A 13307-nucleotide genomic window follows, 5' to 3' on the forward strand; every position below is an offset into this window, starting at 1 on the left:
GATTTAAAAACTAGTATAATCTAGTATGTAATACCTACTGAACACTGTATTTATTATATGTTATCAGAAGCAACATATTTAAATCAAGTTTCAAGCACTTTGTTTTTAACTACAGTGAAATCACCTGAAATACTTCTGCTGTACCCTCCACCTTAATGATCATCAAATACACCATTATAATTTGGGGATACATAAGATACCAAAGTCAACAACAGGTCTTATTTAATAATTAATGGTCAGAATCTCTTATGGGGTGGGAGAAAACAAGGTTACATTACATCATTATGTTTACATAATGTTTACTTAGGAATGCAAAATCCAATCCTACTATGATAACACAGGTTGTTGTACTGATCAATCTTTCAGGTGACACCAGCTCTAAAAATACTGTAAACTGATCAATATCTAGCAAGGTTAAAGTGAAGACCAGACACTTACCTCTGCAGGCGTTCCAGCTCTGCGGGCAGGTCACAACCTATATAAACTCTGTTCATCAAACTGTATTCTAACAGTGCAGAAAAACAGGGATCCTACAAGAGAAAATTAATATATAACTGTAATCATGGTGCTCTGTGAAGTGAATTTTCAAACAAATCAACACGGCACATAAATGTAAGAGATTTAATAGGACCTCTTCCAGAAACAGAACTCAGCAGATGATGCAAGTATGGTGCACCAGGTGAGGAAGGTATCTATAGCTGCTCTCAATTACATAGAGTTACATATTAAGTGTGGGGTAACTAAATTTTCATTTCTTCGTGTTTGTGAAGTCAGACATAAAATGAGATATTAAGACAAGCTCAACTTATTCCATGCATGAGTCCAAAAGGAGTCCTCCTCCCTGGCACTCGTTGCATTAATTGGAATGATCACTTCTGCCATCCTCCATTTAAAGTGATGCAACTACATTCTGTGAAGAACCTAATAGTGTGGGGTTACTCAGAACATGCTTACTGGACTTGCATGGTGCTGGAGAACTTTAGAGGAGGTCAGAGCCTCCATGCTGGAGACAAAAAGGAGCTAGCAGTCTATGCACAGAGCACGATTTCACTTGTGCTTGGAAATCTACTCTGTGTGTGCCTGAACTGTCCATTTGTACGGGAAGCCATAGAGATCAGATATTCCCAAATGCAGACTGAGGACAATGTACAAGTTCCTAACATATTCTGATGCTTCCTCACATTGGATTAACCACAAAATCATACAACAGCTGTGGCAAATAACATACACAATTCAAAGATACAAACCCAAAACTTACTTTCACAAGAACGTGAGGATTTCCCACGACAATCAGCAAAGCTTTTGCTCTAGTAATTGCTACGTTAAATCTCTTTGGGTTACAGAGAAAGCCCAAAGAGTGTTTTTCATCATCAATTACGACTTTCTGAGATCGCACCTGAAATTAATTAAGGATAGTGTTAGAAATAAAATTATGAGAACACAACATACCACAGTGTAAGTTTTAACATAATATTTCCTGCAAAAATCCACTCAGTTGAATGACAATTCACAATGTGTCTTTCAGCATGCCTTCTTCAGTAGCCTCATCAGTGTGCTTTGTCTTAGCACGGGAAAAACAGCCAAAGCAAGTAGTGTGCTAAAACTATGACTCATTAGTTTTTCACCCATATTTCATCCATATTTGAACCTACCTTTGAAAAAGAAAATTTTCATGACCTAAATAATGAGTTCTTATAAATAAGAGTGTAGTACATACCTTGAACTACTTTAAGGAAGATTAATACTGGATTGAAAAGCTATGGTATGATGTTGAACAGTGAAAGTAAGCCCAGTACCACTGCCCTCAGGTATAAAAAAAAAAAGTGAGAAAATCCCAGACTCTTCCTCCCAGCTGCAAATATGAAGTACTTCTACCATAATTTAAACTGAAAGCAACAGATTTTTAATAATCCAGATTTTAAAGAGCATGCACTCTACAAGCATGCTGTTTCTACAAGCATGTACTTAATAAGCTCTGCTTTCAAATACTGTGACAGACAAAAACATACCTTCTAAATTTTTAAAGGCCTATGTCAAAAATGAAACACAGAGAATTAGACACATAAAAATTCTCAATAGGAACACAATGAATTTACGCACTGTTGATAAGATGATAACCATGTACTCCTGCCCTTGAAACTCTTCTACTGTGCCAACCTTTATGTCTTCCAAATCAATACTTCTGAGAAGAAATCTAATTTTTTCCACCTATCAAAAAAAAAAAAAAAAAAAAAAAAGGTGGTTGAGAGAATTTAGTGTTACATTTGAGAATGGACTCTTTAAACCAAAACCGTACCACATTTACATGTATGTGTTTTAGCATGACAATGTTGAAAGGAATGACTACACCAAGCTTAGTCATCATTCACTAGTAAGATTGTCACATAAAATAGTAACTTTTCCTACAAGGAAGTATCACACAGCTAATACAGAACTTAGAAGGTGAAGGAGTACTCTCTACCATAAATTAAACAGAAGGTGAGATTTTTAGTAGTCCAGATTTTAAAGAGAAGAATAACTCAGATCCTTAAAACCTCTTTTTCCAATATGCATCATATCCAAAACCATGCATATGACAGATCCAGCAGGGCAAGCAGCTTCCCTTAGCCCTTCAAGAAGACTACAAAGATTCCACCTTTGCTTGCCACATGCATCATGCAGAGTGAAAAGCAGAAGTGAGATAAGATCTTAAGTACCCACCAAAAGAGAAAGAGAACAAGGAGTCTCAGGCACTGGCATCCTGGTACATATAGGTCTACTGTACTGCTATCTGCTAAAAGTTGCTCAGGAATTATAACTGAAGTGCTCCAAAAGATTTAAGAAGAAATCCTGCCTGACTAAACTGAAGATTACAGTCAAAGACTACTTTCTAATTAGTGTTCCTGCAATACGAAGTGACTTTTTTAATGTGGACATTACCATCATATGCCTTGTATTATAGGCAGATGAAGGACAAAATCACATTAAGTCCTATGAAATCATTGTTTATGGAGTGTAAGAAATTCAGTCACATCAACAGTATGAATACATATTTGAAAAAAACAAATATTAACTGTAAACACAGGCAGGGGCATGCACCTGACTAGCTGGATCAATAAAAGCAAAGCTTTAAGTTGCAAGTGAGATTTCTTCACTAGGGCTTGGTCTTTTTCATACAACGCAGTGTTTTCTTCAAGCCACATGTGCAAGGTTATGAATACTGAGATGTGAAAACCAACAAGAATTATGTGCACTGTCCAAAATCTCCTCTGCAAGTGAAAGGGGATTAATTTTATTTTTAAAATGAAAGTAAACATCACATACTTAACACACCTGGATATAAATACATTTAAAAATAAAGCACGGCATTTGAATTTCATGTTCAGCATTCTATAGAGGTGTAAAGAGCATTACAAATTTCAAGTCTGACTATAGGGTAGCTAAGAAGTCACAGTAATTGTTTCCTCTAGTCTCCTCAAGACCACAACAAGTTGACAGGCTATCTACTTCATAATAATTCCCTTTTGTTCCAGTTTCAGTGCAGAGAGTGACAGAACCAGACTGCTGCTCCAGCTGTTGGATAATGAATTCTTGACTTGCACTCATTACTTCCAATAAGTGAAAAATCTGCTTCTGTTTCCAAATTCTCCTTAATTGCTTGATTTTTAAAACTGAAAAACCAGTAGAATGCCATTATTGCTGTCTTTTAGATTTCAATAGAGTATTGCAATGATTGCTAATACATGGTGTATCAGGATACACCATGGTGGAATTTTAACATATGCCCCCCTGCTTTAACAAACCACAGCCACCATATAAATACATAAGATGAAATACAGCAACTTTGAGGCTCTGAAGACATCAGACCTGTTAAACATTATACCTGCTTACGGTATGGGGCAATCACTCCAATATCTGTCACTGCTACTGCAGAGCATTCACTTCTAGCCAGCTGGCAACAGTACATCATTACTTGAACTGCTTCAGCTGGATTAAACCATGAAGGACTGCGACCTTCACGTGTTTCACTGCCCTGGATTGGGGAATAACACATATTAATAAGTTGGCATCTTGCTTTTTCAAGGTGGAAGAGTTCTAAACCAAGCCTCTCCAAGCAGCAGATGTTATCACTTCGTACTAACTTCTTGGAAGATTAAAGAAATTTTTTTTTTTCCAAGGTACTACTTTTTCCCCTGCCAAGTTAAGCTCTAATGATTCTTTAGTTTTAGAGGCTTGTATCCATCTGAATGTAGAAAACTCTCATCAAAAGCAATCTAGAGCAGCTGATGGTAACTCCAGTCTGGTCATCTGCTATGAATTTAAACTTCTATGAAAATGTCTCCATAGTGCACTTCAAGAGGCAGCTGTTCAAGTTCTTACCAAATATTTGACTTCAGTCAAATATTTGACTTAAAACCAGATGGTCAGGAAGTCACATTACCTGTGAAAGGCATATTAAGCTTTTTTCATATCCTTTCTAGAATTTATTCTACAGAAATCAGCAAACTGCTAGCAAGCCTATACAGTTAGTTCACTGTATGAATATTTTACATACCCTTATTCCATGAAAAATTAATGGAAATCCCTTCCTGGGCAATTTCTCCCAATTCAAGAAAGAAGTCACTACTGAGGTATCTGCACAAACTTCTAGTTCCTTATGATAAAACAATTTAGATGGCAAGGCAAGCAATGCAGAATGCGACCTGTAGTTCTTTGTGAGTTTAGTGATCTGCAAAGACAAAATCCAAAATCTGTAACAGAAACAGGTAATTATTCATCAGACTTCTCAGAACACAGCTATTACCTTACCATCCACTAGCATTTAGCATTTCTAAGGCTGCCAGAGAACTGTATTCAAGGCAAAAACTGCAGGTGTGGTCTTCTGTAAGTAAGAAGTACACCAAAGCTGTTTTTGCAGGACCATCTCCTTCCCCTCCAAAGGAGAAGCAAAGAGAACTGAATGTACATGATAGATGAATGGGTCATCTCCAGTTTCTTGAAATATTTGATGTATAGACACATTCTCCTTTTTTTAAGAGTCAGATTATTTCCATGGAGTTTCAACGGATGAAATGTCTTCCTTTGAAGAAGTCTTGACAGGCAAACAGGGAGCATCAGAACAGCTGACAGAAGCTGGCCTTAAAATATCTAAAAGGTATTTGTCTTTAAATGAAAGAATAATGTTAAGGAAGCACTCCAGAAAGTAATAACCAGCTCAAAAAAAAACAGTCCTGTAAAAGGGACAACATAGGATATTCCAGTCAAAAACATATCCTTAAAGCCCTCACATTTCCTGATCTCTCACTATTGCCAATTCTCCTTAAGCACTCTGTAAGGAACACAATGACCAGAGTTTGCGCTAACAGATTTTAGGAGGAAGTGTGACAGGCTTTTCAGCAGGCTGAACCCGACCTAAAGCCTAGGTCCAAACACCCTCACTTTCACCCTTAAGTCTGCCATCAGATTTCCTCCCTTCTCTACTTCCATGGTCATCTAGTCATCTTTTGCTCTTGGTTTAGTCCTTTGAAGTATGTTACCATGAGAATAGGAAGGCATCTTAGGAAGCCTATCAGACAGTAATTAAAAGCAGCTCAAACATCTGTACTTGTTTAAATACTATGTTACCTCTGCCACTTAACATAGATTTTTAGGTACTTGCCCATACAGAAATCTGAGGAAGCTATCCTTCAAAGGAAGACACAATACAGAAATAAGAACAATTTCTCTTCTTCCCTTTGCAAAACATGATGTTTGCAAAATTAATCTTCAAAGAAGAGACTCTGTCTTTTTATGTTAAAAGCAGAAATTGTACTTTTTCATCTGTGGAAAATGAAGTTGTGGTAAACCTGGACTATGAAGATGAAAGAGAATTTTAAGCAATAATTTACAACTGTTCTCTGTGCACCATATTTGACTTATGGTACTTAAGAATTGAGGATCCCTTCAAAGACAAGTTTTAACATGCTGGAGGACTCAGCATCTTTACTATTCAGACCACATATGCAAACTAATCAAGCTTTTCTAGAGAATTCATGCTCAAGCTAGACTTATCATTAAGCATCAGGGAGCAAAATGGTGGTAAGAAACTACAACTTTTTTGATTGAGCTGAAAAAGGTTGATGGAAAGCTTAACTCACCAACAAAGGATTGTATGCTCCACAGGCACCAAAAGCATCCTCATCTCTCAGATATAGCTCTCTTGATGATAGTCTTTCTAGCAAGGACATATTTAATCCAAAAGACTGTGCAAGTCTAGATTTTATTACTGGCCCTAACTGCTTCGGATCTCCAACGAGAATTATCTGTATATGAAATTTAAAAACATCCATCTTAGATTAAAATAATTGGCACTGAAACTTCATTTTATAATGACATATATAGTTCAAAATTCAGAGGTCAATTCATATCAAGTATTCTGCTTTCCTTCAAACGTTTGTTTGCAAAGGACAAAAGTATGTTATTGTCTTAAACAGAACACATCTTTTATTTTGATATCTCCCACACAGACCCAGTCCTCCCAACACAGACTTTTCTAGATGTAAAGAAACGTAAGTGTTGAGAATTCGTATTATTCATAAATAATCTCTAGTACCAAGCTCATTACCAGAAAATGGCTGCTTGCATTCTACATAATCCACAAAATATGAAAACAATAAACAAGCTTTATCCCTTTCAGTAAATGATGTTAAAAGAATTACCTGTCCATCAGCTTCTGAAATCAACCCAATAGGAATGAGACTCTCTGGTTCACTTGCTTGACCTGCCTCATCCAGAATCACATGAGTGAAATGCCCAAGCCTATAATTAAGTAACATTAACCTGAAACAGGGCTGTTTTCAGATTAGTTCATTCTGCCACCCTGTGGTTGACCTCAGCAATTGTGTTAACATCCTTGTCAAGTGTGCCAGGCAACCCCACAGACACAGAGCAAAGACGGGTACTTCCAGAAGGAAATATAGAAAAAACAACCCCCAACTTTCATTCCTCATCTTTGATTTCACTTACATACTGATATTCACAACCTTTAATTAAAGCATTGTACCAACGTTAAGCTACTTAGAAAAGCTTCCCTTATTCTCAGTTTAAGATATTGAATTAAAACAATGCAGTTGGTGTAGCAAAGACAATCCCCAAGCTTTGTTCTGCCAAACAACTAAAGATAGTAAGGCTTTAGACTGTCCTTTTCCGAAGTTAAAATCCAAGTCAGAGACAACCTTGGTTAAAAGAACTTGATATGACAGTTGTTTACAGTTAGCAAAAGTTACAGTTAGTAACTTTTATCAAGTTAGCTTGATAAAAACCAAATACCTTGTAATTTTTAGTGTAGCAATCATTTTGAGCCAAAGTGATTGTCAAGAGCAATGTAATTCCCACTGGGGGCAGAGGAGACATTATTGTTTCAAAAATCTTAAACATTACTCAAGATAATTCTTAAATTTACCATGGAGAAAGTTTCTGCTTAAACATTACTAAAACAAAGAATTACAGAAACCAAGTGCTTTGCTCTCTCACACAACACAGGTGCATGCAATAAACTATTAAAACAGCTCAAGTTGCAGGTCAGACAGTCTGTAAAAGCTTTGGGGTTTGTGTCATCCAGCCACTGCAGTGATACTCTTTTCCATGGTACTGTACCGTGTGTCTGTTTGATAAAACAATCCTGCGCTGCTGCATGTTGTAATTACAATCCTGGACCACAATGCCTTCTGAATATCATCACCATCTTTGCAGTAAGGTTTCACCATGTCATCAATTTGCTGCAGAAACAAAAAGGGAAAATAACGTGCCAACCTAAAACAGAACTTTTAAATTTGAAGAGAAAAGCTCTCTGAAAACTATTTTAAAAGCTGAGCAAAACACATAGACTAACACCCATTCATACATCAAAATGAATTAATTAATTAGTCTAAGCAAAATAGTACATATGCAAGACATCTGTGCTTTATTGTAAGGATCAAAATGAACATTTGGATATTTTATATACTCATCTATATATACACACACATATATGTGCATATATACATATAAACACACACAGACGTGTGTATATATATACAAATGCATATCTCTATATATACACACTTGTGTGTAAATACATATACACATGTATAAATATATATGAAATGAACCCACAAGGTGTGTGCCCTGCATAGAGATGACAATCCTACTTGCTTACTTCCTGTGTAAGTAGTCTTAACCTGGACTGATAACAAAAAAAATGTAAACGAAATCAAAAATCCCCACCAATGCCTATTTGCTGTTTGTAGAGTTAGGCACAGCAAGAAAAAGGTGAAGATCCTATGGTCATCAAATTAAGGATTACGATCAACTTTCTAGTTAACCTTCTGGAGAAGCTGAAGCAATATAATACTCTGGATGCTAAGCAAACCTAAACAGCCTCATAGCCACTGAGAGTTAAAATACTAAATCAGTATTTTCAGGTAAAAATATTAAAACAGAAATCTTAAGTGGCAGGTATCTGTAATATTTACCTCTGCTGACCTGAAGGCAGCATTAACTCGAACCATAGTTCCTGGTTTTAAGAGATTACTTTGATGCAGCCGCAAGCAAATCAGATCTGTCGCAGCATTTGATGGTGCACATACCAAAATCCGACTGTCTGGGAGAGTAAAGTGTATCTACATTAAAGAAGACAGATAATAATAATAATAATAAAAAAAAGGTTATTTAAGAAGCAGCAGTAGCACAAACATTCCCATTTTATTTCACTGACTACAGAACCCAGAAGAGCTCTGCACATGTGTGATTTCCATTCATTATGCTGCAGTTCAGTAACGCTCCTGCCAACAGTCATGACTAAGTAGTCTCAAACTGAGTGTACCCACAACAGAGTTAATTAATGATTATCATATTAATGTATACCTGTGCTTCATGAATACATTATGCACTACTGGAAGCACAAAGTAGACACTATTCACTGAAGTTTTAAAGACAAAAAGCCTTGAAAATAAGACATTCAGAATTCTGTTAAATCCATATGAAGATGAGTTTTCCTCCTTATATGGAGTTGTAGAAAATTATTTTAAAAAGAGTATTTTGAAAACTACTTTGGAAAAAAATATGATGGCACTTACAGAAATACTATAAATGTTCCAACATGGAAAAGACTAGAGATGACAGATTTGTTATTTACTACTACCTGTAAAATAGCTTCAATTACTGTTACTGTTTTTCCAGTTCCTGGTGGTCCAAAGAGAAGATAAGGTGTTGGGCGACATTCACCACTCAGTATCCTTTTTACTGCCAGTTTCTGTTGCACATTCAGCACAGGATTGAAGAATTCACCATCTCTCTGTTTAAGTGCCACAGCTTCACCAACTATAATCAAAACAAGCATATCTCAGAACCTCACATATATTTTTAACGTATGTAGATTAAAGCATTTCAAATTCAAAATAGGCTTCTGTACATTTTTTGTTTTCTTTTTGTGCTAACGAGCAATGAATTTCTGTAAAATTCCATTCTCATTCAATACCAAGTAGAAAATAAGCCATTAATATTTCCAAAGTGTACTGGCTCTTTATTGGAAGGCAGAAAAGGACCATGATTACATAACCAACCAATCAATAAAAACTCTATTCAGTAATTCTAGAATCAAGTTCACTTTCTTGTCCTAGAACAGCAAAACTTGAGAAACTTCCAGTAACTGGCACTTTGGGAATGGTACCAGTACTACATGATTGGCCCTTTGCTAACAACTGCTGGAATTTTTTTTTTAATCCGGTCTGAATTAGTCTAGCTTTAGCTGTCCACAGTAGAGTCTTATTAACCTCTGGACAGAAGTGCATTCTAGGTAATTTCTCAGTAATCCTTTAGCACACTTTTGATAAAAAATGACATGATCACTCTCAGGCATTTTGCTACAATGATATTTAAAGGCATACTTTCAAAAAAAAAAAAAAGCATAAGAATAATCTGGGATACTTGAAAAAGTTTTAGCATCTTTAGCAAAACTTTCCCACAGATGAGAGACAGCATCCCAATAACAAATTGAAAACTCTGAATATGATCAAAAAGTTTTGAGTAAATGACTGGGAAATAACTATTTATTCATTACAAAAAATATATCATCAGATGCTTGCTTCCCCTTCCCCCAAAGTAAACTGTTCAAAGCCAGCCTGGATGAACTCTGGGCAACCTGGCTAGTGGAAGGTGTTCCTGACCGTGGCAGAGGGGTTGGAACTAGATGATCTCTAAGGCCCTTTCCAACCCAAACCGTTCTAGATTCTGTGAATTAGAGATGTTTAAGTAATGCACCAAAAGCCTCCATAGAAACTTCCTGCTAGTATTTCTAGAATTTGTCTTTAAAGGCAGAGCACAAGGACATCTTAAAGGTATCTTACTTAGCCCCGATTTACTGATGTGATACTTATCGTTTAAGCACAGAAAATATACCAGTTTGGCTTGTTTGCAGAGTTACTATCATCACCTCTGTTATGTCCCCCTCCCTTGATGTCATACCTTTTGTCTGTTTGTTCTGCTTTTTTTTGACCTGAAAAGAGCAAGTGAAGATAAATGCATTTATAACCTTAAGAAGACAGGCAACTATCTTCCCTGATACTTTTGAAGTTGCTAAGCTTTAATTTTTTCCCATTAAATAGAATTATTTACCATTAAGACAGAAAAAGGTAAGAGTAGTAGGAGGTGCCAGGAATTTCCATGTTAAGCTTAAGATTTCTAATACTTTGTCTCTGTTAACACTAAACATTTATTTCACAAATACTCTGCAGTCTCAGATGAGGATTTTGAAGCCATAATTATGTAACATGTTTGCTTCCACAAAAGCAAACAGTCAAATTCTAAACCATTATGAAAGATACATGCATCTTCCTTGGTGGACATGTCCCTTCAGATTGTAGCACAGGAGAAAACTTCTTGTAGGGAATGTGGTGTTGGCAAGGTTCTGGACATCATGCCTCAATCATCTTAAAAATACTGATTTCAAACCAGAATGATTGATCACTCCTTGTCATAAAGCACAAATTGCAGGTGAAATAATTAGGGAGTTAGGAAAAAATCTTGAGTGTAAAGGTGATGAAGCACAGGTTATGCAGACACTGTGAAAACTCTAGACAAAAATAAAGAAATGCTGCCACATGTCCCCAGGCTGACTTGATTTAGTGTTGGTGACAGTCTTGCTTCAAAAAAGGAAGAGAATTAGGCAGCTTCCAAAAGTCCTTCCTACATTTTATGAATATAATATAAGTGGCAGTTAAGCCTGGGTCAATCTACTCAGAACAGGATGATTATCTTCTATTACAAAATTATTTCCTGCCACATTGACTGCACTTACATATCTACTCAACACTAGCTATGAAAACTAGTCTAAGGCAAATCTGACAACTTCCACCACAATCACACATTTTTTAATAAGCACTTTTCATTTTGTAAGCTTTATAGTAATAACTGTCATAAAATCTCCAGGCAGCAAACAAAAACTTCTGTCATTAGAATGCAGCAGAATACAACTTTGATTCTGATACTCCATTATGCAATTCCCTTCTGGCAATAGCTGTACAGTAAGTATCTGGTACCTGTCTGAATGAAGGAACTTTCTAAGGAACATTTACAGAATAGTTACCTTACTTTCCTGCTGTGTAGATTGTTTAAGGCCATCATCAACGGCACAGTACTCTGTAGTGTTCTGGGTCTTGATAGCTTGTGGTGATTGTAACACAAGTCTTTCTGGAAATAACACTAAATTTAGCAGAGAAAAAGAAAGTAGAGAAAGTCACACAAACACTTTGCATATTTCACTGATTAATGTGGCTGTTGATACATCAGCTTAGCCTGAGCTGTCAGAATTGGTTTATCAGAACGAAGGTGGTGAAGACATGAAGTTCACATGCATTGTTCAACTCAACCACGGAACAGGAAATCAGTGTTGTTTAATAATTTCTGAAGTAACACAAAGTATGGCCATTTCACTGGCTATTATTATAGCAGTATGCAGGATTCCTACATTTCTTGTTAGCTCTAACAGTTTCACAAAAGTTTGCTTCCTCTCCTCCTGCCTGGCCTCCTGATGGCCAACAGATGAAGTAATTTTGACAAAACATTCTATACATTCAGCATTGTTTTTTCTTCTTAAAAACCAAACCAAAAAGCCCCTAATGCACGGAAAACTCCCGTAAGAACAAATTACAATGCATTCTTCCCAGTATGCCCTAATGTGAAAGCAATAAAACCCACAATACTCCACACAAAGAAACTCCTCTAGACAGCTTAATAGTCAAATGAAATGTACCTTTTTCACCCAGGTAGAGAGCTTGCTGAATGGCCAGCTGGCATCGCCTGCTAGGAATACTGGAACCAAAATACAGATTTGTAGATTAAAGCAAAAGCTTATGTTTCCATATGCTATGACAGCACACTCCTATGAGTTACCTGGTACTTTTTACTGTGCATAAAACCAAAGATTTTATATAAAAATGTGTATTTTTTTTTAAAAATCAACTTAGAAAAATGCTGCAGAAGTATAAACAGCTTTGCAAAGACGGCCTGGTGTTCAATACTTTCAAGGAACTTCTTTGCAGGGCTGAATTTACAGAGAATATTATTTAACTCCAAACAGAAACAACATCCCATGAATAAAACAAAAGCATAAAAGAATGGGAGGGTATCACCTGCTATTTTTACTTCCTGCATAGTCTTGCAGCCATATTAGTACATTAAAAAAAAAAAGAAAACAAACCCAAAAAACCTAAGAAAAATACCCCCAAACACCCCATCTCATTCCTCCCCATTTTACTGTCTGGCATCAGTGTGGCTATCTAGAAATGATTAAGATAACAACTCTTTGAACACTTGTACAGTTACAGTCTTTTAGCCATGAATATGGTGGCAAAGGTGTGTTGAGGAAAAGAAGTGAAAAAATTCCCAAGATCTTAATTATGTCTTTTTCTGTGTCCACCAAAATAAATAGTTGATGGTCATATTTTAAAAGTTGTTCTACTGGAGGAATCATTAAACACAGCTTTCTGGAAGCTTATAAAAACACCTGCAATGAACAAATTCCACATCCATGGGCTCCAAGTTGTAAGCACGTTCAAAGTCGGCATTAACCTTAAGAGTAACATCTTCCTCACATATCTGTTACAAAGATTAAAAAAAGTCAGGATACTGATGAAGATTTAGTACTTTAAACAAAGAAGCACCTCTGAAAGGACTTACCCCCCCCCCCCAAACTCCAAAAAGTAAATGTAGATTTACCTACTAACAACACATTACATATCTAGATTATGTTAAAAGTGCTTTCAGAGCAGGCAAAGATTATAATCTCAAAAGAATAGGGAAGCCAGAGTTGT

General features: G+C 36.3%; 1 protein-coding gene across 1 annotated transcript in view; it reads right to left on the reverse strand.

The window, feature by feature from the left end:
• Positions 1 to 434: 434 nt before the first annotated feature.
• Positions 435 to 13307, reverse strand: part of MOV10L1 (Mov10 like RISC complex RNA helicase 1) — a 28752-nt gene continuing 15879 nt past the window's right edge. Inside the window, exons 11-23 of the mRNA XM_041471479.1 lie at positions 13001 to 13092; positions 12248 to 12306; positions 11587 to 11697; positions 9140 to 9318; positions 8472 to 8618; positions 7615 to 7736; positions 6678 to 6777; positions 6117 to 6281; positions 4535 to 4708; positions 3863 to 4012; positions 2101 to 2208; positions 1259 to 1396; positions 435 to 530 (exon numbers count right to left, since the gene is read on the reverse strand). Of these exons, the coding sequence (XP_041327413.1) occupies positions 435 to 530; positions 1259 to 1396; positions 2101 to 2208; positions 3863 to 4012; positions 4535 to 4708; positions 6117 to 6281; positions 6678 to 6777; positions 7615 to 7736; positions 8472 to 8618; positions 9140 to 9318; positions 11587 to 11697; positions 12248 to 12306; positions 13001 to 13092 (1641 nt within the window). The remainder of the gene's footprint in view (positions 531 to 1258; positions 1397 to 2100; positions 2209 to 3862; positions 4013 to 4534; positions 4709 to 6116; positions 6282 to 6677; positions 6778 to 7614; positions 7737 to 8471; positions 8619 to 9139; positions 9319 to 11586; positions 11698 to 12247; positions 12307 to 13000; positions 13093 to 13307) is intronic.

This window comes from Pyrgilauda ruficollis, unplaced genomic scaffold (assembly GCF_017590135.1).
Source record: "Pyrgilauda ruficollis isolate IOZ18807 unplaced genomic scaffold, ASM1759013v1 scaffold27, whole genome shotgun sequence".
NCBI lineage: Eukaryota > Metazoa > Chordata > Aves > Passeriformes > Passeridae > Pyrgilauda > Pyrgilauda ruficollis.